Here is a 24,282-nt window from a genome sequence, read left to right as displayed (position 1 = left end):
GGGGGAAAATCGCCCTATAAGGGACCAACATAGTCTTTTTTATTTTTCCTGAGGAAAACCAAGGAGCAGGAGGGGTACAGGAAATTTTTGCTCTTTTGCTGAAGATCCTCTCTCCTACCATTCAGGAGTTGCTTGTTGTGTTGGCCTCTACAAAAGCTGACAGATCACTTTTGGACAAAAAGGCTTGAATTCATCCTTGCTCCTGCTTAGGTAGCAGTTAGCAGTCACTGTGCCGTATCTGTCGAAACAGTTCAAAACGCTACCGCTCCAAATGACTGTGGGTCAGCAGTTAAAAGATCTATTTTGGGTAGGATTAAGGAGATGAAGAACACATTTCAAAACTGTTAATCCTATGAATTTCAGATAAAAATATATTTAAAAACAAGTGGTGGGTTTAGAGGTCTTAGCTACCTTGCTCTTCACTGATAAACACCAAGTATTTTCTGCAAAAGCTGCTATTGCTGCTGAAGTGAGAGCCTGGCAATTACATGTCATAGCTGGAAGCAGCCTTCACTTTTTGCCAGGACATGTCTAAAAACGGAGACGTGCTTCTTTTCAAACCATGGCTATTCCTCCTTTGGCACGCTCCTTATTTTCCTACAGGCCTCATTCACAACAAGTCTGCAAATGTACTAACTAACACAGCTTGTTTAAGCACAACCCATGCTGGCAAGTCCTCGGTCCTGGCTCCAGCACTACAGGTGGCAGAGAGGACAGTAGTAGTGCGGAGGCAACTAAAAACTGTCCATCATAGTTACTCCCACAGTTCACAGGACTGAACAGAAAAGAATCTGCTTGTCGAATGTTTACATTACATCTGTGCTGGTTGTCTTCTAGTTATATAAGAAGGGAGATGATCATTTTAGTTTAGAGAAGAATTACAAACTGGGCCAGTAACATTTTTGTTAAGCTCCATGGGTTTCTGAGCACTTTGGATTTCCCAAATCAAAATGAGAGTTTTGAAAACAGACTTTGGACATGTGGCATTTTTAAATACTTCTTCCTTTCCGTAACAGGCATGCTAACAAAAGGTCAATTGTTAGGAGGACAAGGCAAATGTCTAGCTGCATGGAAACAGCTGACAACTGCTAATGTTCAATAATCTCATCTGATAAAAACACACAGCGGGAGTAATTGCATGAGGTTTTCATTAAAAGAATGTGCAGCTGGTTTGTCTGGCTTTCCAAATGCAGGTTGCATTCCCATAAACTGGTCCAGGCAATAATCATCTAATTTCCCTGAGAACCTCGCTGTGGATTCAGGAGGTAAGTCTGTTTTTTGACTGTCAAATACCTGTAGCAGGTTTGTGTCTACAGGTATAGATGCAGCCTGCGCACTGCAGATAGAGCCAGGTCACAGCCTTAGCAAAGCTGGGCTTGGTCATACAGGAAAGTCAGGACATTAGGCAGACTCAGGGCCTCAACAGAAGTTACAATACAGACCTTTAGCTGCATAATCCAAACATGGGAGTGAAATGCAGCAGAGTTGACATATGAAGGCAGTACGGGCTGCTGAAGCAAAGAATTAGGAGCTTCAAATTTAAGTGAAAAATCTACATCAATGCAAATGTTGTTATGCCGAGGGATGTTACTTATTCCATTCATACAGCCTGCTCGAGTTTTTAATGGGCAGGCCAAGGCAGGTGAAAGACACAGCCATGGAGTAAGTATTAGCTACAGTGAAACTGAATTCTGTGCCTTTGTGTCTAATAGACACCAGTGCATGCACAGTGAGTCTCATATTTCCAGGGAGAACAGGGATGACTTGTAACTGCCCTGGGAAGAGAGGAACAAATTAAGTCTGCTGGATTTGGAAGATAGGGACTTGACACAGCAAAAATTAAAGAAGTAGTAAAGAGGTGAATGACTGCATGGTGAGTTGGTGCTATTTTGCTGAGGTTATGCATGTGTTTATTTTCTGGGTGTGATATCTGAATTAAACATCTGATATGCCTAAATAATGGATGCATAGACATACTGCTGTACGTTCCCAGCTATGCACATACAACCACCATAAGAAATGACATTGAAAGAGGGCTATTAAGGCTGCAAAGTTAATTGCTCAGAAATTAAGAAGCGCCAAATTAAGATCATCTGAGCAATCCTATTTCTCCCTTTCCTTGTGCTTATGTATCATAATCCAGTTTTTAATTACAGGTAACAGTGGTTTTTTTTGGTTTGTTTTTCTTCTTTTTTTTTTTCCTATAGGGCACCTGCCTCCATCAGGGCACAGGATGGACAGCATGCACTCTGTAAGAAGGCAGTATTTCCCAGTTCAGTGCAGATGTTATTTCCTGCATGCTGTCCAGCCACGGCCCTAGCTCTGAGGAACTATCCCTTGGGAGGCTTCCCATGGAGCTCATCACCAACACATCCGAGTGCTTCGCACCATTAACTATTTAGCTTTCATCTCTGAGATGTGAATAATTCCCACAGAGGCAAGGTCCTAAAACGCGACAGCAAAATCAAACCGCCACCTGTCTATTAAGGAGTCTCCGAGTGGAAGTGCCAAGGAACTTATTTTTCCAGACAGCTTAATATTATGCAGCTCTGTGTATGTTCAAAGCACAGTTCTCACTGACTGCAGCCACAGCTGTGGGTGCTCACCCTACGTTTCAGACTCGCATGATGCCAGGCAGTTCACTCAGGAAAGACATGAGCACAAATAGTGCTTATGAGAGCGAGTGAGGACTCAAGCAATTTGCCTGGATTTCTGTGACTGAAGCCCCTATGGAATTCAGTTTGCCATGTAGCCTTCAACTGCCTGAACCATTACATATTAATTTCGCTTCTTGTAATCCTCTGTCACGCTCATTTTACAGTTTCCAACTCTTTGCAACAGCTGAAGCAGGGATCTGACAGATGCTAACCTCCTTTACTTCACACTCTCAGGTTTTAATCTTTTTTTTCTCCAGGCTGATACCCACTTGGGCTGCCAGCCTGGATGCAGTGCTTAGCGTTTGCCTTTGCCCCCAGCAAGCACTTCATTGGAGGGGTACAGAACTGAATCTGGACATCCAAGCGTTTGCCAAGAGCTGGTAAAAGATGAGATGTGGAAATTGAAGGAGCTGAAAAAGAAGAAAACAGGAGACAGTTTCTATGGCTAGTCCCCATTTTGCTTTTCTCTTTCAATCACTAGCCCATCCAGCTTGTTCTAATCCTTTTTCCTCTCTGATGATTTTCTCTTTCCTAGCTTGTCCCCATCTCAGTTTAGGCCAATCACAGAGAAATACCCAGGTGATCCTGTTTGTCTCCTTCCACATCCTTGTCCAGATGGTCTTTCCATATCTGCACCTCTATATGTGTCACTCCTGTTCGTTGTCTTCTTTGGTTCCAGTCCTAGAGGACAGGAACTGTGCTGATACTCATTTAACATCATCTCATTAATCATGAAATCCAAAGGCAGTTGGAAGTGAGGTGACAGCAAAGCACCCCTCTGTCAGGCACTTTCTGTCAAAGTGATTCCTCACCATAATATCCTTCTCCTGCCCCAGTAACTCATCCCGTCTCAGGGCAACTGTCCTGACCTCTGTGTCTGGCCCAAACCAATTCTGTTCCACTCTCTACAAATCCCCTTTTTTCCCCCTTGTTCTTCTGTCTGCTGCCCTGATTCCCAGATATTCCCTGCCTGACCAGCCAGCTCTTTCTTTAGCTCTTGGTTCTAGTCTTTACATACACATTTTTTCCCCTCTATATAGTCCCTGGCTTTAGTTTCTCCCCATCTCTTCTCTGGGCCTTTTGTGCTAATCTACTCCCAACTCTAATGCAGCTTGTATTCCCCCTGCAAGTTGCACGGCAAACACAGGTGGCCCTGAATATCTTCACTGTGCCCTTTGCATTTTTGCTGATTCTTTGGTATCACTTTTACTGGAGCCAAACAAGGCCAGTGCTCTCCTGAGGCTGATGACAGCACTGCTTGACAAAACAATCGGTTGATGAGCCATCAGATCCATTCTCTTACTTTCCCCTATGGAGACCCTGTTTTTGCAGCGTGCGTGTGCTCTGCTTTGCTGGGATGGGTGAGAGCTGAGTCTGTTCCCAAACCTGCTTCTCTCATCCTCTTAAGCACGTAACTCGGCTGCCAAGTCACAGAAATATCCTTGGCAGGCTGCAGTAGCAACTGGAAACACAACGTACACAATACGATTGTCAAAAAAAGGTCACCGGAGAGAACACAGCCAGAGATGGATTTTCGGGATGGGAGGAGGTTGAGGTTCTTCAGGGAGAGATTGCGTTTGCGTGGGCAAACTGCAAAGGGTACTTACAGGAGCAAAGATAGGGAGCTGAAAGTAAGGGCTTTAAGAGCTGAAGGTGTAGGAAATGTTCCCTCTCTCTTAATTGATCTGTCTAAAGCCTTAGATCCGGTATTTTTTCACCACTTCAAAGCACATATGTACTGGTGAAATGGTCTTAGGCTGTGTTTTTTATATTATACCTCAGCTAGAACATTTTTTTATGTTATAGCTGAGTGGTTCCTTTACCTTCATCTGCATCTCCTCTTGCCCTTCCTGACTCCACAGTGAACTGGTGTAAATAATTAAATGAACCAGTGGAAATAATTAATTGACAGAAACCAACTCATTTATTTTTGCTAGATTACTTTTCTGACAGTCTGGGGAGCCACCTTGCTATGGGGGCAGAGAAGATTAAGATTCAAGCCAAGATAAATGATGGAAAAAATTGAATGGCAGCAGGAATGCTCCTTTCATCAACACTTAGTTGTTAGCTTGGCTTATCTGCAACACAAAACCTCACCCATCATGTAGACTTAGTTTCTACTAAGTAAATTACTTTTGTCAATAAAACTGGTACTGATTTTGACAGCAACATAAGCAGCACCAGTTGTGACACTGTTCCACTGTGAATGGTAGTCCTACTATCTCTGCTGGTATGCAAGATTTTCTGCCTCAGAAATATCCCAAAGACTAAAAATACTACCTTGAAATCATGCCCTTAAGCAACTGTCTTAGCATGTGGGAATTACTTCCAGACAGAACTTGCAAATCTTGAGCTGACTGCTCATGTATGGATTTAGGTCATGTCGCAGGAGAGGTGAGGGCTTAGTAAATACACTGTTCAAGCATGTGAGGTCCCAAACTAAAGCATGTTCAGCCTTCCCAGCACTGTACAGACATTGATGGCCATGACAGAGGGAATGGGTGCCCATGGTAGTCCTGCAAATCCTCTTCCAGGAACCAGGAAAAGCTCTGCAGCTTTGCTTTTGATAAAGCTGAGTGACCGCCGAGCTCCCATTGCATGGAAACATCCCTATGTGCCGAGCAGGCCGGAGGGGTTTTGCGTGCTGGGATTTGTGGTTTCCAGGGTGAGGAGGTTACCGGGATACTGCTATAAACAGGGCCGGGAGCTGTGCCCTTCCTGCAGAGCCGCCAGCCTCCCTGCAAGCACCATGTAGGCGTGAGTCCCCCCAGCTCCTCCAGCGCCCGCTGCTGTGGCCCACACGTGCCCCTCCTCTAAAGCCCTTCAGCGTGTTATGGAAAGGAGATCTGGGGGGCTGTTTGCTGGCTGAAAATAGTCTAATGTTTCTTATTCCTTGGTTAGGTCCTTCCTGCATGTCTATCTCAAAGTCAGACGGAGTTTCAAAGCGGGTTGCATGGGCGAAGGACCTACCCACCTTGTGAAAACGCAGTGAGGCTGCAGGGAGCTGCTGGCAGAGGGGTGAAGAGGACGCAGCCATTTCTTTCCCTCAACCATGGAAGAGGTTTGTGTGCAGCTTCATGATGCCTGTTGTTTATTTTGGATTAGAGTGAGATTGGGGCTCTGTGTGTGCAGTGGGGGATGTTTTTGGAGCATTTTTCTGCAAGGCCAAGTCAGAATGTGGAGTCCTTCTTCCCAGTTCCTCTGATGTTTCTGATGTCTGGATGTCCCGTGGGCTGGGGGCCTCCCCTGGACAGGTGGTGGCCTGTGGGTTGGAGTCTGGATCAGGCTGTGGTGAGGCTCAAGCCTTGCACAACTGCAGCATCATGGGGACCAGGCCTGACAGCCCTCAGCTGAAATGGAAGCCGTGGGGTGGTGGAGGCCTGAGGTAGCGGTGCCCACCAGGTCATGACATTTTGGAAGCCACCCAAGATGTTGGTGTCTCAAGTCCTTCATGCTTAAAAGGATTTAAAGATACCCACAGGAAGGATAGGAGGCCTCATTTTCAGAGCTTCCCACAGAAGGTGTTCAACCGTATTACTACCCACTACTACTTGGAGGGATCCCTTTCTGAAAATAAAAACACAAGACAAAACTTTCTGTGTATTTGGCTTTAAAGAGCAATCATCACCTGTCCATGTTAGTGGGAAGCTGCTGAGGGACATTTTGAAGACACCAGAGTGGTACTTTCCCCTTGTTACCAGAAGTGCCACCACATTTTCTGTTTTATTTCTCATAGTTCCTGATGTCCTGTTGTTCATAATATCTTGTAGTTCCTTGCATGCCACATACAGATACAGCTTTTGATGAAGTCCTTTTACGTGAGGATTGTAAACCAGCATTARAAAATTGGAACCACAGACTAGCGAAGACAGGATTAAATAATCACATTTGGTCAAGGGATTAGAGCCATGGGTCCCAAATAGTTCTGTGGTCTAGTTGTTGCCTGCTACAGACACGAGATGATTTTAGTGTTTCATATTTGTCACACTCTGAGCACATTACATTGAACAAGGACTGGTGAGAGCCTGTGGGGATCTGTCAGAGTGAGAATAGCCAAAAGCTACAGAAGGCCTCAGCACTCCCCTTGATTTCAATTTATAGCCAGTAAAAGGATTTCAGCTATAAGGTTCATTTCATTTTAAAGGTGACTTGCACATAATTTTTAAGAGTCTGCAAGGCTTTCTTGTAGATTGGTAATCTATTGGTAATAGATTCTGTTTATTTATTTATTTACAGAGAGATTTTTTAACGTATGGATATTGTAAAATACTGTTCCTCATAGTGTTGTTCAGTATTTCTTGAAGGGTCTAACTTCTCCTTTTTGTAAATTCTTAAAAAAAAAACAGTAAAAATAGCGCATAACACATTCCACTTAAAAAAAAAATCTCTTGATATTTAGACACTTTAACTATATAAATATTAACAAAAACAAATAAGAGCATTTTATAATATGTAACTCCATTTGACTTCTCAAATTTTATTGGTTCACTGAGTATGAAAGAACTGAAATTCCTTAGCAAACTTTCAATTATTTCTTTGTAAACTGAAAGCATTGTAGAAGGATAGATGATCTTTTTTATAGATGCCTATTTTTCTCCTGCTTGTGTGTCAGCCTTTTAGCTCAAAGAATTTCTGTTTGAGCAAGTCATGAGCAAACAAGGCGTGGGTGAAAAGCAGATTTAAGAGATATATTAAGTGACCAATATGCATAGCGCTTGTATTGTAAATATTTTGTTAAGTCGGGCTGAGAATACGAGGACAGATTTTATAACAGGTATTCTCTATGCTGCCTTTTTTGCAGATGATAAAGCTAACCCCGGGCGTTTGGTACTGGAAAGATGATACTAACACAATTGAATTTGCAAGGTAAAACATAATGTTCTGTAAAAATTATGCAGATTTAGATCTTGATTCATCAGTTCCAAGTAAAATCAGAGTCTAATCATGTTTTGCCTGAACCTTAACAGCAGGATCAATCAAGTAGTCTTACATACTTGATTTTTACATAGTAGATTTTTTAAAATTATTTTTGGATAATAGAGTTCCTTAACATCTGCTCTGTGGCATTTATTCCAGCAGAAATGTGTGATTTATTCCATACTGTTCTCAAGCAGAATCCAATGCAGAGGACCCTTAAAAATGCCTATACATCAGAAGCAATTGGGAAAAATAAACTCCAGACTATCTTCCCCTTGTTCTCCAATATTGGGCAGGGAGTGCCATGGAAGGTGGTCTCCGCTGCTGCCTCCCTGCCCAGTCCGGGATCTCCCAAGGCTTTGTCACAGTGGAGCTGGGCTGCTCCCCTTGTCCTTGGTGACCCAGCTTCCATAGTCTGAGTCTGGGCAGCTCCATCCACCTTTTTTGTTAGGCTTGGGACGCTGCTGACTGGTGATTCCCTTGGGATGGGCATGAGTTCACCAGTTATTCTGCCTGTCTTTTCCTGTGATAATCTCAGAGACAAGCTCTAGTACTGAATAGTTTACACTTAAAATCTGTTTTCTGAGGCAAAATTAAAAGAAGGAACTTAAAAGAAGGTGACTATTCCTTGACGTTGTCAGCACTATAAAAGAGGGGATAAAGCTGCCTGAGATACTGATTACTTGAAGGATTTATGTGACAGTGCTTATGATGGCAGAAGATAGAGCAGAAGTATCCTCAGAAGCCTCTCTACTCTTTGCTTCTAGTTTTTGGAAGGAAAGTCTCGCATTGATCTCATCATAATCCAAGTGTTAGATGGAGGCCCAAAGATAAAACCTTTTGTATCGTGGGATATTGCCCTCTTTGCACTGCTGCTAGTGATTGAAACATATGCTACTAAATGTTCACGCTCTGTATTCCAGCTCCGATTCAGAATCTAGCGAAGATCTCAAGAAAGGAAAAAATATTCACTTTCAGGAAATGGGAGGCCAGGCATTAAACAGGTATTTCAATTCAACTAGCCCGTCTCCCAGAGAAGCAACATTATTTAGATAGAATCTTTTTGTCCATTGTTGAAGATCATGTCTGAACAAAACACACAAAACAGGAGGACACCTGTCATTTCAGCAGGGTGGGTGAGTGGCCTGAACAAAAGAAACAGAGCCAGACATGCCTGATGTTGAATGCTAGCTCAGGCACTAGCTTAGTATGACTTTGGTAAAGTCATTCAGCATCTTTGTTGCTGTTTCCACATTGCTCAGAATGAGGTAATAATTCCCATCTACATAGAAAGAATATTGTGAGGTAATTAATTCATCTTTGTAAGGCACTTCAAAGATTAAAGTATTATTATTATTATTATTAATTTTATAAATTCACAACCTGGTGTAGCTGACTTTCATCCATTAGTTAAAACCTCTTTGATCTAAGTAACATAGTCACAATTTATTATATTAACAACCAAAAGAGCAACTTCAGAAGCAACGTTAAGAGGTGAAATGCCCTGTGTCTCTGAGCATTCCCAGCCTGTTCTGTGGTTATAATAGTTGAAAGTTAGCTCAGGGTATCTGCCAAACACTATTTCGCTGCCTGTCTTTTTGAAACAGAGTCTGTACCAGGTAGATTATTCTCTGACACTGTGTCCTTAAATGCTATATGTTGCTGAACTACTAGCATCTTTCAAGATGTATGCACTGCAATGTTCACTGGAAGAAGGCTGGCTGAGCAGGAGGGAAAATCTCGTAGGCTATTAAAGCGAGTACGAGATGAATATGTGACCTTGGATGATGTCAAATGTGAGTAATTGCTGGTATTTGATCTCAGCATATAGATTAGAAAACAATTTCTGTTCTCGGCTAATAATTGGTGGAGAAAATGCAATATTCTCCTCTGTGTGTTTTCAGATGCTGCTTTGTTTTTGGGACAGGAAAGTCAGGCACATTGCATGCTATCATTTACAACAGTTATGAGGTATGTCATTTAAAATTTGTTTCAGGAATTATATGAGTGAGGCTGGTAGTGGAGAGGTTATGTTTTATAAGAAGTGGAAAGTAGAATAGCACTGGTTTAAGGAATTTTGTCTATGCTACTCAGTGAGAAACAATACCAGATACCTGTCCTCCTTGAGATGTGCAGAGGAATAAACTCTTGCTTGAAAGAGTCTCCCTTGCTTGAAAGAGTCTCCCTCTGGATTAGCTACAGGCTGTGACTTAGACCTAAATACACAAAAGGTTTTATTTACCTCACTTCAAATTAAATTCCATGTTCACTAGAGAGAGCATCAGTGACACTGGATGCTCCAGGAGCACCTCACGCAGCTGGGAATCTCCATTGCCTTCTTGTGCTGCTGCTTTAATCAGCCCTGCAGAGCACATAAATTGCTGCTGTTATTTATCAGCACTACTTCTGTAGGTTCTAGGAGCACAGAGGCACCTGGAAGAGCATTTTCTCTCAGGCATGGCCCTGTGATCAGGACGGGGCACAGTAGCTGCACTGCCTCTTTCATTTAGGAAGGTGCCTGTAGACCTTGCTGAGCCTTTCACATACTGCCCTTGAAGAAGGGGAGAGGTATCACAGGCATCCCCCTTGTTCCTCTGAATGTGAATGGCACCCTTTCAATGTGACATTGAAGAATGTGGCAGTGTGGCAGTGAAGAAAAGGTGGTCACTGGGAGCCTGTCTGGTCACATCCAGTTCAACTGACCCTTCAACGGGCATTTTGGACTACTGGCAATTCTCTAAAAGCCTTCAAATTCTTACTGCCAGGATAAGTGTTTACTACAAATAGACCTAGACTGTATTTATTTGATATACTGCAGGCCCTGACTGGAGACTCTTTCCAAATAGCCTAATCGTGTTTGTATCTGCAAATCTGTAGATATCATGGTGATTTTTCTGCTTTCCATTTAGGAATAAGAACCTAGATGCATTTCTCATGACGCTGATTTTATACATGTCTTTTTACTTGGAAAAAATTGCCCTGGAAAAGACAACCAAAGCTCCAGTTTCGTGAGTATGAGACTTTACTGGTGTAAGTGCACAGGACATGCCCCAGCAAATCCGGAATGGCAGGCAGGCTTGCATGTCAGCATCTGTGGGATCCTGCATCCGAGCAAGGATTACTTGCATGAGCAAACACTGCATAACAGGGCCTGCCCTGTGTGTAACCGGGTTTGTTATTGCTGGCTTTGTTAAAATGCTTGGAGCTAAAGCCACAAACGTACATTGGTCCAGTTGGAATATGGAAGATTACTGGGACGTGGCCCACCTTTTATCTCCTTTTGGCCTGTGTGTTCTCTGGGACATAGGCTCTTGGGAGAGGCAAATTTTCTGGGAGCCCACTTTTCCGCTGCCTTGCCCTGAGTAGTGTGCACTGTGGTTCATGTGACATGGCAACATCTTACGCCCCATTTCAAGACAGTACCTGGATCCAGCCTTGCTGCAGTGGGGTCACCAGATAGTTTGGCTTGTCATGGCAACACTGCAATATGAATAAATTGTTACTACTACTGAGAATGCTAAATCTGTCTGACTGCCCAGGACTGAATTACCACCCCTTATTGACCTTTCCTGGTAATAACATTAATATCCAGTCATTTCTGCTTGAAGTACAACGCACAAAATAATCGTATCTGAGTTTGCTGAGTGTTAATTTGTGCTGTGGGTCACATTGCTTTAAGATTCCTTTTAAATACTTTGCAAAGTAGTCTCTGATGACTCTTAGGTGCTACCAACGTGTTTCAACAGGAGGAATATATGCTAGGAAAGCAGTTCCCATGTAAGGGTGTGTGACCACATTTGCTACCTTGCAAAGTGGAAGTGGGGATGCCAAAGGAGTGGTTTAGGAGCTGCTGTGTTAGAGGGTTAGATGCCTTGCGAGGAAGTATTACTGAGTTACAAACCATGATTATAAGAAACCCTAATGATCTGCTGGGCTCTTTAGTAGTCTCTGGGAATTGATTGACCATTTTATTAAAACACCTAATAATTACTTACTTCACAGTTCATGATATAAAGAGGAGCTGATTTATCTGGATTGAAAAAAAGATTGTTGGAGGACTGGTGGCCTTAGGGAGTTTACTTGCTCCACATCTGTAGATGGTTAGGTGTTTCTCATTGTGCAAAGAACAATTCATAAATAAAGAAAACCGTTAATGTAATTTCATATACAAAAGTCCTAGATTGAGTGGAGGTACATTGAGCTGCAGTTTACAAAATTGTCCCTTTGCTCTTGGCTGCTAAATCAAAAGGAGGCCACTCCATGCTCCAAAACAGCTCAAAATGTCTCATATAATTGATTGGAACTGCAAATATATATACAATAGATTGAAACAGAAAGAAGCTTGGACCTTTTGCAATGTAGGATTATGCTTCCTGTATCCAGAGGGCTCTGGTTATTAGCTATTATCTATAACTTTGTATATTCCCTGCCAGGGGAGACTTTTCACTGTGTTCTGGCATGTGATGCTCTCAAAACGATCCTTGTTCTTTGGTGGGAATCAACTGCCAACTCCAAGATTCCCAAACATGTATTCTACCATAACGGTCTCATTTAGAGTCACTCCTTGCCCTGAAAAGCACCTTGTTTGGCAGGGTTACCTGCAAGCAGTGCATCTTCAGAGAGACTTAAAGAAGAGGCACGTATTGCACAGAAGCAGAAAGCTGGAATATTACTCTGCAAAATTATAAATACAAAGAAAGAAAATAAAACGACAAAAGGCAATTTTAGATCTTCCTTAATGTTGAAGTTCCTCCCTAATTGTTCTAGCATCTTAGCTGATTTGGAGGACCAGGGAGACAGCAGTCATGCTGGGAAGAGCTTTCTGCCATTGCGCCTTCTTTACCTGTTCAAAATCTTGCATTTTCTGTATTATCCAGCTGGTCTAATTCTCAAATGGTGTCTGCTATATTTAAAATCAAATATGGTGAGTACTGTCTTTCCCCTTCTGTGGATATCTTCCTTGATCTTGCCATCTAGAAGGTATTTTTATTGAGTTCATTTTTAGTTTAAACAGTTCCCCTATTGGTCATGACATGTCAAGACTTATCACAGTATTTTGTAACATATGGATGTGCACAGGGTCAAATGGACATAAAATGCACAGGGATAAACTGGAACTAAATAATGAAAGAAAGTTTCCAACCACATGAGGAACAACATTTTGGAATGGCCTTTTGTTAAGAAATATTAGGGTTGGAGAAGAAAACTCAGTTTTCCTAAAGATGTAGTTCTGTGAGTTTGCAAATGAATTTTATAGCTACATAATACAATTATGATGACAGAAAATTACCTTTGTGCTAAGAATTCTTACATATATGCTATGCTGGTATATTTGAGAGGATGTGGAAGAAGACTGGATAGCAATTTAGTTTCGTGTATCTGTCTCATAAATCCCATGTTCAGGGCCTTTGTGAGTTGCCTGTTCAGGAAGAAAACTCCCTCCTCTTCCCCAGGAAATAATTTAATTTAATGTCCTATACGACAGCCACATCTAATGGCTCTACAGTCTTTGACTGATTTGGGCTCTGGGAGACCATGTGCGATATCTTGGGAACATAGAAAACAATACCGTCTCTTCCTGCTCTTACTTTGCATATTCCGGGAAATTTTAGCAAAAAATATTTGGGCTGCCTATGATAGAAGCAACTCATCTGTTGTGATTATCACAGTCCCCAGAAAGCCAGGCCTGATGGTCTGAATAGCCCTGCACTGTCTTGAACCAATACACGGTAGAAGTATCAGCAGCCATGGTGCCTCAGTAGACAATCTAAGACATTTCTTGCTTAGAAAATGTTGCTTAAGAAATCCGTGCATTACACTTCCTTATATTGGAAGGATTACGTACCAGATAAAGTCAAGATGAATCTAGACATCTTTGACTCCTTTATACCTTATCTTTTGTTCTGACTTCTTGTAAACCCAAGCCTGAGGCTCTCTGGCTTCCTCTAGATTCAGGAATATCTTATTACTAACTTCAGAAATAACCAGAAACAACCAACCAGTTTTCCAAAGCAGTGAGCATGAGGCTTCCCCCAGCTGCAGACAGCTTGGGAGTATTCACAGTTCTGACGTCTGTGACTCTAAACAAACACTAAGCAGTGGTAAATGAGACAGGTCTGGAACATGGTCTGTTATTTTGTCCTGTATTTTCTTTTCCACTCAGTTTTTTCCTTTTTATTTTTTTCCTCCAATCCTTTCATGTCTTTTGAGGACAATCAGATGAATTTTATTAGCAATCATCCTTGAGAAGCTCACAGTAATTGTCCTAATTATTAGAGGTGGGTCTTATAGAAAGCTTTGGAGCTTGAGGCCATCAAGGACGGGACAGATAAAAACAGCCCTCCTGAGTGTGAATGGAGGCCGGTGACTTTCAGGCCTGTAGCGTTCCCAGGCACAGGGAGACAGTCTGGTGGATTACAGGGGAAGCAGAGGAAACTGAAGGCTCTTTGCCTTGGCATTTCCTTAGCGTTTGATCTTAGCTGGCCTAGAGTACAGGCTTGTGGTGTCAGCCTTTCCTGTTTAGAGGCGCTTTGTGTGCCCTTTTGAAGGGGAGCGAGCCAGACCCGCAGCTCCGGGCTGCCCCGTGGCAGTGTCTGCACCTAGAGATATCCATGTGCACCTCCAGGGCTTTCGTGTAGACTGCTAAGAGGGCTCATAAGCTACATGGGATCAAAGGCAGCAACCTGCCAGGCCGTGGGCATGGAGCTTATAAACTGTACGGCGCAGGAGAGACTATCTGGGCCTAAGCTGCAGGCCTAGTGGCCCCACCAGCATTGCAAAGCTGCACTCAAAGTGTCTGAGCTCAATCATGCTGCTGTGTGGGCCCCTGAGGTTGGTGTCGWATAGGGTGGTGTTTTATGTGCCCCCAGACTGTTTTGACTTCTCAGGGCTGGTCACTCTTCTATTCAGAGTGACCCAGCTTTCAAAAAATGTTTTCTTTCTAATTTAAACAGGACCATCGTTTTGCTAGAGGAGACGGAAATGGACGATGTCCTGGCAAAGTTAGAAGTGACCAGGATTCACCTTGCTAAGCTGTACTGTAACCTTATCCTCGGAGAAGGCATGGCAGAGCACCACCACATGTCTTGTGGAAAGTAAGTCACAGAAAGCTTTCCCTCCTGGAGACCCTTGCTATGTCCAGTGCAGCAGCAGACCGAATCCAAAGCCCTTCTTGAGTGACAGAAGTGACCGCCCGGGGTAATAGATGTTTTCTGTGGACCAAAGTGACACATGGGGCACAGGAACCATGAGATAGAGAGTGTCTTGATCTCCTGAAGCTCCCACTGATAACTGGCTCCAAAAGTGTTTCTGGTGAGCTGCTGCCAACTGATCTGGCTGCAAGTTGCAGCAGGACACAGATTACCAGACTGGGAAGTTACAGCCCACATACATCAAAGCTTTGCTAGGTATACAGTCTATGAACCTTTGCTGGGGTCAACACAATCAAGGAGGCAAATGGCAGTGCCAGCCCCGGATCTCAACCCTGCCACTTCCACTTGCTGAGTCTTGAAGGCAAGCGGTATAAGAAGAACAGCTTATATACCTGCTGGTTGCCATTGATCTGTGCTTTAATTGCCTCTTATGTCAAGTCAGGGAAGTGATAAGCGTACTGGCACGTGAAGGAGAATATGTTCCTGAAAGGCAGCAAATGAAGGCATTAGAGAGAAGAGGTTGTGGTTGGGGATTTGGGGCCTTGGATGCATAGGCCTCCTTCCTCGGAGCCAAGAATATATCCCTATTTTCCCAGAGTGGTGGAAACCAGTCGCTTAGTTCTTCACTGGGTCCACAGCATTTAAAAGGAGAGAGAAAGCTGTAGTGGGAATTAAGAAAGAAACTGAGGCAGGTGGAAGAGGATGGGAGGATGTTTGAAAAGCCAGAGGAACCAAGGGGAAAATGAAGACTGGAGACTAAGAAGCAAGTAAAGATGGGAAGCTTAACTAGTGATGAAAGCGAAAATCAGTAGCACTGCTGTTTCGTCACCCACGTGTATTGTTTGGTGGGTACCAATGTGCAGGATGGAGGCAGGACAGACGTCTAGCCACAACAAAACAGCAGTGGGGATTAGAGGCTGGCCATGGGTTGGGACGTTGGTGTCCAGGCTGTAAAGACACAGAGGCTGGAAGAGGGCTGTGTCTTAAAGTGCTTTTGATGTCAGGTGCCGTACGGAGAGGGACCTTGCTGGGTTACTCACTGGGTGGCAGCTGATTTCAGAATTAGGCTAATGCTGAGCACATTACGATGTGTGGCACTTCCCATGCCATATTGCAATTACATAAAAACCTCTTCCATGATGACTCAGTGCAGCCATAAATGTTATCTAGGTACTCCCAGTCCATTATGAAGACTGCCAAAAACAAAAGCTAAGGGACAGAACTGATTAAAGCTCTTAATTGTAAAAGCTAGTTAGGGATTTTTTGAGAACACGTGTTTTTGGTTGGAAAAAGTCCTTCATCAAAATAGAAACTCTGAGAAGGGTTATTTTTGACAATTTCTTTTGACCTGAAAAATGTTTGAATATAAAACATGAAACTACTAACAACAGTAGTCACTATCTATTTCTACCATATTTTATTATAGCCAACTCAAATGCCTTTGGGTTCAGGATGATATTGAAGCTTTCACTTTTTCATTCGGATTCACCATAGCAACATTTTAAAGAAATCTTATCGTGTACTGGGAAACTTTTTTTGCCTTCTATATCTGTCAAATGCCAAGGTGTTCATATGAAATCATTGACAGTTGATGTACACATTTTCTGCAAAACTTGAAAGAAGGGACACTCAGCTGGAAAACATCTTTGGCCTAACAATTTGCATATTTTGTAGAATGCAGCTTAAAAGTCCTATCTTGACATTATCCCAGACTGGAATTTGAGAGAGTTCCTGCAGACCTGTTATTTGTATGTGTTAGCATTCGTCCTTTTGTGCCTCCAACGCTGGGGAAGGAATAGGTGTGTCTGGCTTTCTCCTTTCAAGTTGATGGGGTTGTGCAACCTTCTTGTGGTGCCAGTTTCCTTGTGGGCATTGTCATAATGGGAAAAATACAGAGTGTTCCCAAAGCTGCGTGCATCAATGGCACAAACACAGCCGAGTCAGCCCTCACTGATCCTTGAAGTTGGTCTGATCCACGGGCAATTAGACTCACAGTTGTGGTCAAAAGTGGCACAGGAAGCATTTCTTCCCCATATGCAGAATGGTAGTTTTTGTAGATGTCTGAAGACACTGTTTTCTTAAATGCAAACCTTGTGCTTAATGCGCTGTCTGCTCTTGGCTGGGCCATGTTCCTCTTTAACACATGAACTCATCTTGTCACCCTGCAGCTCTAAGAAATCCCTGTTCCTGTATTTCTAGAAGGCACGGTGCTCTTCACCTACTTATTCCTATGTTTCTTGCAAGTTCTGTCCTGAACGTTATTGCAAGTTTGATGTTTCCGTAACCATTTCTGTATTTTCCTAGGTAATTAGTGACTATGCCCTAGACATGGGAGGTGCCTCCAAGCACGACACTTATTTTAGGAAACTTTACTTCAAGCAGGTTTCTTAGCTTAATACTGTACTTCACCCGAGGAGAGAAAGGACTGGGGAAAGAGGGGTGGAGACCCCGTCTTTATTTGGCTCTGATTATTAGTGGTAGTTTCTGATGCTGGCTTCCACATAGGTTTCTCTGACTGCTAAAGCAAGTGTGAGTTCAAAGACACTGCAAAGATGTAGTGTTAAAAGCTGGGGTTTACATTTAGGCTGTGCAAGCTGGGTTGCATTAGATGCCTCCATTGTGATATTCTAAAGACTTGAGTTCTGGTGAAGTGCAGTGATCTCCTGAGAGCATCAAAGTTAAATGGGAGATTCTGCTTTGGCAAAGGGCCGTGCCCTACTTGCAGTGTCAGGCTTCTTCTCCCTTGTGCAATATGTGGGGTTTGAGATCTCTTCGGAACTGTCAGCAGAAGTAGGATTGGTGGGTGACAGGGAGATAGTGATCCCATCGATCCACTTATCAATAAATAAAAGCCGCAGGGTGTTTATTGAAGGTTTGGGGCTGAAAAGATAAAACCCCTTGTTGCCTGCTTTGCATTGGTGTTTCTGAGATGATGGCAGCTGGGGGTACCAGTTTGGAACATCTGTCATTGATGTTATCAGGAATGTAAAGGGCATTTCAGGAGGTGGTGGATTCACCAAGACCCATGGCTTCATCTCTTGGGACTTACCCACATCCGTGGGGCTCCTTAGGCTTGCAGGGGGAATTGCTTTCACTTCCATGAGGGTGAGCTCTGCCAGCTCCGAAAGAACGGAGCAGCTCTGGGAGTGTGTTCATCACCTTGAGCTTTGGTAAGGCTCCCATGATGGGCCATCGTGTGGCTTTGTGCGAAATGGCTGCGCCCAGGCGGCTGGTGAGATCATTTCTCGGACTTGCACTGCCCAAGTTGCTGCTTCTCTAACAAAGGCCCTTTGTCATTCTCGTGCATGTTTTACATTGCTTCTTGGAGGCCCACCAGTTAGCGCCCTCCTGGTTTTCAAGTGTATTGTCTGGGTGCTGTCCTGGCGCGGTGCCCTTGGTAGCTCTGCTTGTTGCTCTGCCAGTGTTGTTAGCTCCCTAGCTTGCTATCAACTCCAGTGGAAACTGGGTTGGAAAAAGGGCTGACCGCTTCAGAGAGGCCCATGCAGAGAACTCGGGGCAGATAGCGTAGCAGGGAGCCTCGCCTCCTCATCACATCCAGCTTTGTTCTCTGTCAGATTTAATTAACTGAGCCAAACAATATTTTGCATTTTCTCCTTCTGAGGCAATGCAGAAGTTCTGTCTTTCTCTTGGACAGTGGGTCTCTGCGTGCTAATAATGAGAATTTACCAGCACCAACTTTATTGCCCTGGTGAAATGCCAGCTTGGCAATAGCCACATGAGTCATATTCAATACTTTCCTTAGAGAACTGAGAGGACAACTGCTGCTATTAATTTTGTGCTGTTGTTCCCTGCCTTAGGAGAAAAACATCATCGTCACAGAAAGATCGGCACTTCTTTGAGGTAAGAAAGATAGAAAGACTAATGGAGAGCCTGACTCTGAACCCAGAGCATGTCTCTTCCTTGCAATATTGCAGACAGTCTGCTCCTTTCCCTTTTGGTTCTGCCAGCAGTTTACTTGTGGGGCAGAATATCTAGAATAATATTTTTATCTCTTGGGCAAATACAGTCTGTTTTTGCCCTTCAGACCCAAGCCTTTACTGTTGGAGGCCGCAGCTGAGGAGCTTCACTGCCCTTGTGGCTCCTTCAGAGCCCAGGTAGTTCCTGTCACCACCTGAGGTCCTTCTGGGAAGTTTGATCTAGAGGATTCTCCTCATTGATCTCACAATTTCACCTCTAAATATAAAATTTCATAGCCTTTCATTATCCTTGCTATTAGCAACATTTCTAGATGCCAGTAAGTTCCCCTAGCTTGCCACATAGACCTCAGTGAGCATTTTATCACATTTGCTGTGCAGTGGCTTTTCTGCAAATTAACGTAAAACAGCTGGGGCCCAAAGTTTTTTTGTACTTCACAAATGGGGACGCATGTCCCTGAAAGATGGGTATTATGGATTCAATTCAGGAATACAGAGTAGTCCCTGTAATATCATCTTTTCAAGTACTCATTTAGTAGGAATTTTATATACTAGGTGTTCATTTGGCTTCTGTTGGGATCACAAATATTAAATAGGAGTGAAAAGCTTTTTTTTTTTTTTTTTTTTTTTTTTTTTAATCAGTAAGCAGATATTTGCTTGCTGTAAGCAGAGATGGAGTGTCTTCATATTTGTTAGCAATATTTTCTGTGATCGTAATCTGGAGTGCTGGATTTGTCTTGTCTAGTTGCCCAAACAATAGGCGTCCAGTCAGACTAGGCCCTTAGGCTCCTTTGCCAGTTAATGGGGGAAAAGAGAAGCTCAGCTAGAGGGTGAATTGTTTTTTCCAAAAACAGATATGTGAGATAAGAACCTTCATGGAATGACTCATCCCATCTGTCTCTTACCATTGATTATTGAGGGGGGAACTGGATAGTGATCTCTGGTTAAGTATTTAGCAGCAAGGCTCAGCTACCAGGGCAGGAGTTAAGCAAGATCAAATCCATCTGAACTGTGTTTCTTACCTCCTCTGTCAGCATACCTGAAAAAAAAAAAATCCTCCTCTTCCTGTCATTCAGTGTCAGCTCAGGGAGTTGCTGCTCTTAGCCCCTTTAGTAGGGATATATGGAACAGGCCTCTAACTATGCAGACTTCTAACCAGCTGACCATGAGTTGGAGAAGCCGTTGTAGAGTCTTTAAACCATGAGCGCCCTTTCAGATCTTGTCTAATATGTGGTGGAAGTCAATGCCAAACTGGCTGCTGGGCTTTTAGTGGAGTCATACCGACTCTGGGACACAGGGACATGGGGCAAATGAGGTCTGCTTTTTCCATTCAGAGCTTCTACAGCTACTGCAGCTACGTGGCTTGGCTCGCGTTCAGACGGAAGCACTTCCGAATGATCCAGGAAGAAATCGGCAGGCTTCTTCGCTCCGACATGTTTAATCCTACCTTAAGAGAGAAGAAAGATGTTAAGTCACAGAAAGCAGGAGACCAGACAGCTGATGCAAAGAAAGTGAAATTCCCATATCACAGGTACAAACCTGACGCTTCCGTGGGCCTTTAGGGACTAACCTCTGCTGTCCCAACAAACTGAGGGAACAATTGCATTTGTTCTTTTTTCAAGAAAACGACCATCTATAAACCTAGTGGCTCAGCAGCGTTCACCGATGCTCCGCACGCTGCTGCCCTTACCCAAGGACAGTGCTCAGCACCTCTTCCAGAGGCAAATCCACCATCGGGACGAAACCCCTCAGCCTTGCAAGAGGAAAGACTTGCCAGACTTCTCAGAATTATTCACTACTAAGTAAGGGGCTATTACTGTGCACAAGTAGATTGGTTGTACTGTTAAAAAGGATATTTGGTGGCTGGATCTTCCACGCACTGGACTGAGAATTTGTCTGCAGGTTTGCTAGAGAGCAACTGTATTGTAGGTAAGACAGGCACGAGCTAGCATGGAGGTAGTGGTAGCACTCTTGCTTGATTAATGGCAAAGAAGCTACCATCCATCATACTGTTTTGTTAAAAAATAAAACATTTTTCTGAGAAAAAGAAAAATATTTTAATATAACATGGGAAAGAAACCAGTCAAAAGCTCTTAAATATTTTTTTTTCTTCTCATGATTCATTCCAAATTCTTATTTTTATGTGACTTCTAGTTTATGTTTATTGATATTTTGTTTTGACAAACTAATTTTTTTTACTACAAAGTACTTTCAAAATATAACTTCTGTTATAATAGCTTATTATAAAAGAGAGATTTTTTTCTGATTCAGGATAAAAGCCATTTTTTCAAGCCTTGGTACACCATGAAATAGTAATTCCGTTTTTATCCAACCATGGATAAGAACAGTATCACTGCAATATTTTTTGTATGTAATACTCATGTAAACAGGACTACTGAAGATCACTTCTATTCTCTTTAAGTGTATGTAGGACAATCTTTAAGGCTTTCCAGAGTAAGTCTTGTTTTTCTGCCTGGCAATTCTAACTTGGGAATGTCCAACATCTGTGTGGACCTTCCTGAGTTCTGGCAACCTAATGGGAGCTACTACACTGTGTGTGAGAAATCTTGGACACAGGTACAACACATGACCAGTGAGACTCTGAGAAAGGGAGTCTGTTGCAAATGCACATGTAATTGCTTTTAGCTTTGGAGCCAGGTGCGTATTGCATGTACTGGCTTTACAGCTCATGTACATGCTCATAAATCCATATGAAACGGGGCCAACCTTTCCAGGAAAGGCTAAACTTTACTTGGACAAATGTGTTGCATGTTGTGTACGTGCATACTCTAGACAGAAGCATGGCATGGTATGCAGAGTACAGACTGCATGACTGTGCTTATTTGTTTTTCCTTGGACAAGCAGGAAATCCCTAATTTGTTATCTGCAGTCTAACTAAAGGAGTCAAAGCTCCTTGCTGTTTTTCCCAGGAAAAAATACAAATTGTTCTCCCTTACCCCTCTTTTCCTTTACTCCATTGTGTCCATTGTATTAACACCATTTTCTGTAACAGGATAGGCATTATTGGAGCTCATCGTAGTGAGCTAAATCCCATTATGCTCATGCCTATCGGGATGATGGAAGAGGAAGAGGATGAACAAGGAATAAAACAGAGTGGATCGTCCATCCCTTCAAATGACCTGAGTTTGACGACTCTGAGAAGCCCTCAGAGCAGGCTTAGTAACCAGAGCAGTGTCATCTCAAGAACAATGACAGAAGCTGACTAGCATCAGAGCATCTAGCAGAACTGGCATCTTCTTGTGTTAAGTGTGCTGAGCTCACATGGTTAAGTAAACAACGTGGAACCTGCAGCTTAAAAGCCTAAATCGTTTGGCAGAGGTGGGGTGGTCTAGCACACATGGTTCTGGACTAGGTGACCAAAGACCTAGACTGTAATGTGTGGTTCTGCCACCAGCCTACTCAGTGATCTGAAGTCATTGAATTCCTGCCCTAATTAATGCCTTGGTTGCGCCTTTTCTAAAATGATTGTTTCACTGACTTATTTTGCAAAGTTCTTTGATACCTGCAGATGAATATTGCTATTGATGATGATGTTGATTTCCCAGGAGACATGACATGCTGCAGTTTAAAAGTTACTGAGATTGTGCCTTTAAAGGAAGTTCTTTTTGCATCTTTAAAAATTATTTACTCCTTTTTAATTTCCATTATATATAGTCTAATTTGTGATTCACTGTGAAGAGAATATAGTGAAGAAGAATACTGATATTTAAAGAATCAACTAAATCTTCATTTTATATTATCTTTCCAATGATATATAATTTGCCTTTTTTTTTTTCTCATGGATTTTTACATGATTGGGAAAGCAGATCCTAGAAATACAAACTTAAAATACACAACTGGGATGTTAGTAAATTGAATTAAAATGAATTTATGTTGATAAATGGTATGAGTTTACCCATAAAAGTATCCATATATGCTAATCATTAGCATCAGGAGGAAGATTTAAGATGAAATCCAGGCTTATCATAATCAATGAAAAAATAATGGACAGCGAAACAGTGAAAGAAAAGGAGAGAAGTAATATTCTGATTATTACTAAGAGAATGAATTTGATGCCTGAGTGCTGGTTTGGAAGTTTTTCAGCACATTGATATCATTGTGGCCTACACTTGTTTTCCTTGTGTCAGGTGACTGCTTTTACTGTAGGATGGGGCTGTAATGGCCTGCTTTTTCTGTTTTAAGCTTTTGATTAGACATTTCTCTTAGTCCAGAGCAAAAATATTTAAGTTTTGTGGGATGGAGAACACATACTCTTTCCCAAAGGAAAAAGAAAATAGAAAAGAGGGAGAGACTGCTCTTCTGTGTCTTCCTCATGTACGTGGTCTGGAATGTTGCACTTTTTATTCAAGACTAACATTTCTGGATTGTACATTTGCCTTCATCTGGGGAGGGCAGGATAGTGAAAATTTCAGGCAGGCACAGGGGATTGTTTTTCTCATGAAAATCAGGCCATAGCTGGAGTAAGCAGGTGAGATACAGATGTCCATGTCTTTTTCCCCTTGTCTCACAACCCATTCAGAGTTCGAAGTTCTCTCTATTTTTCATAGCAACAAGTAATAAAGTAAGGCAGCTTAGGAAGGTCACAGGCCCTTCCCAGCCCTTCGGAAGGACTAAACCTTTGCTCGTGTGGTCTCAGAATTGGTGAGAAGACCTTGAGAGTAGTTTAGCTGCAGGTTTCCTGAAAGCTGGGTTGGGCCAAAGCACGTGCACCTGCTCTTGCAGCTCTGGCATGGCACACAGGAGGCAAGGGCGGTATCGCCGCACCTTGGTCTCCCCTCTGACTGCTGCAGCAACATGTTGGCAGAGGGAGGCCGCATGTGGCTTCCTTCTCCTGCTCTTTGGTCCAGCCCTCTGCTTCCTGCGCTAGGAGACCTGTACGTGCAAAGGGCTGCGTGACTTTGGCTGTCTAGCTGTGCCACTGGTCTGACCCGTGGCTCTGCCTCCTGGGCGGAACGAGGTCGGCACCCCAGCGTGCTGTGTCTTGTCCTTGCAGTGTCTGGCCTTGGTACCTGCCAAAAGGAGCATGAGCAAAAGGTGCTTCTGCGCCACGAGTCCTGCAGGGCGGTGCAGCCTGTGACCGTGGCTAAGGACGGGGGGCTGTGAGCAGCCCCTGCAGTGCTGGGGCAGAGACTTTGTGGATATCTGTGCATCCGTCTGCCTGTGGTGGGTGCTGGGCTGCCTAGGATGCCAGGCAAAAGGTGAACATGGAGCACGGGCACATAGCAGTGCTGCTAGGGCTGAACAAGGGTTGTGTGCTCTGTCACTTACCTGCAGGGTCTGTGTCCTCAAGGTGAGGAGCAGGCACTGAGCAGCCACCAGAGCTGCTCAAGGCAGCCAGCGAGCTGCTCCRTTGGAGATGTTCAGCAGTGGTGTTTGTCCCTTTGCATGGTCAAGGCACCTTCCTCAGCCTCCCAGAGGAGTAGCTCCCATGGGGGTACTTTCTTTTCATGAAAGAAGTGCTCAACACGTGCTTGCCTGGCAAGCCTTTTTCCCTTCAGCCAAAGGCAGCTCGCTAAGCTGCATGTTCTCTGTTAATTCTGGCTGCATCAAGAACAGCCCATCTGACTCATTCTGAGGGAGTTACCTGCTGAAATCGGATCC

At 43.3% G+C, this 24,282-nt stretch overlaps 1 protein-coding gene across 1 annotated transcript; it reads left to right on the top strand.

Moving 5' to 3' along the window:
- Positions 1–7,458: 7,458 nt before the first annotated feature.
- Positions 7,459–22,188, top strand: PPP1R36 (protein phosphatase 1 regulatory subunit 36). Its single transcript, XM_026039215.1, has 10 exons — positions 7,459–7,523; positions 8,498–8,578; positions 9,249–9,370; positions 9,479–9,545; positions 10,484–10,582; positions 14,528–14,668; positions 18,544–18,586; positions 19,995–20,191; positions 20,283–20,462; positions 21,674–22,188. Exons 1-10 carry the CDS (start codon positions 7,459–7,461, stop codon positions 21,885–21,887), a joined length of 1,209 nt encoding a protein of 402 aa, XP_025895000.1. The 3' UTR covers positions 21,888–22,188.
- Positions 22,189–24,282: the final 2,094 nt, after the last annotated feature.

Source organism: Nothoprocta perdicaria, unplaced genomic scaffold, assembly GCF_003342845.1.
Source record: "Nothoprocta perdicaria isolate Ctin4 unplaced genomic scaffold, notPer1 scaffold_223, whole genome shotgun sequence".
Lineage (NCBI taxonomy): Eukaryota > Metazoa > Chordata > Aves > Tinamiformes > Tinamidae > Nothoprocta > Nothoprocta perdicaria.
This window is presented reverse-complemented; position numbering and strand designations above follow the sequence as displayed.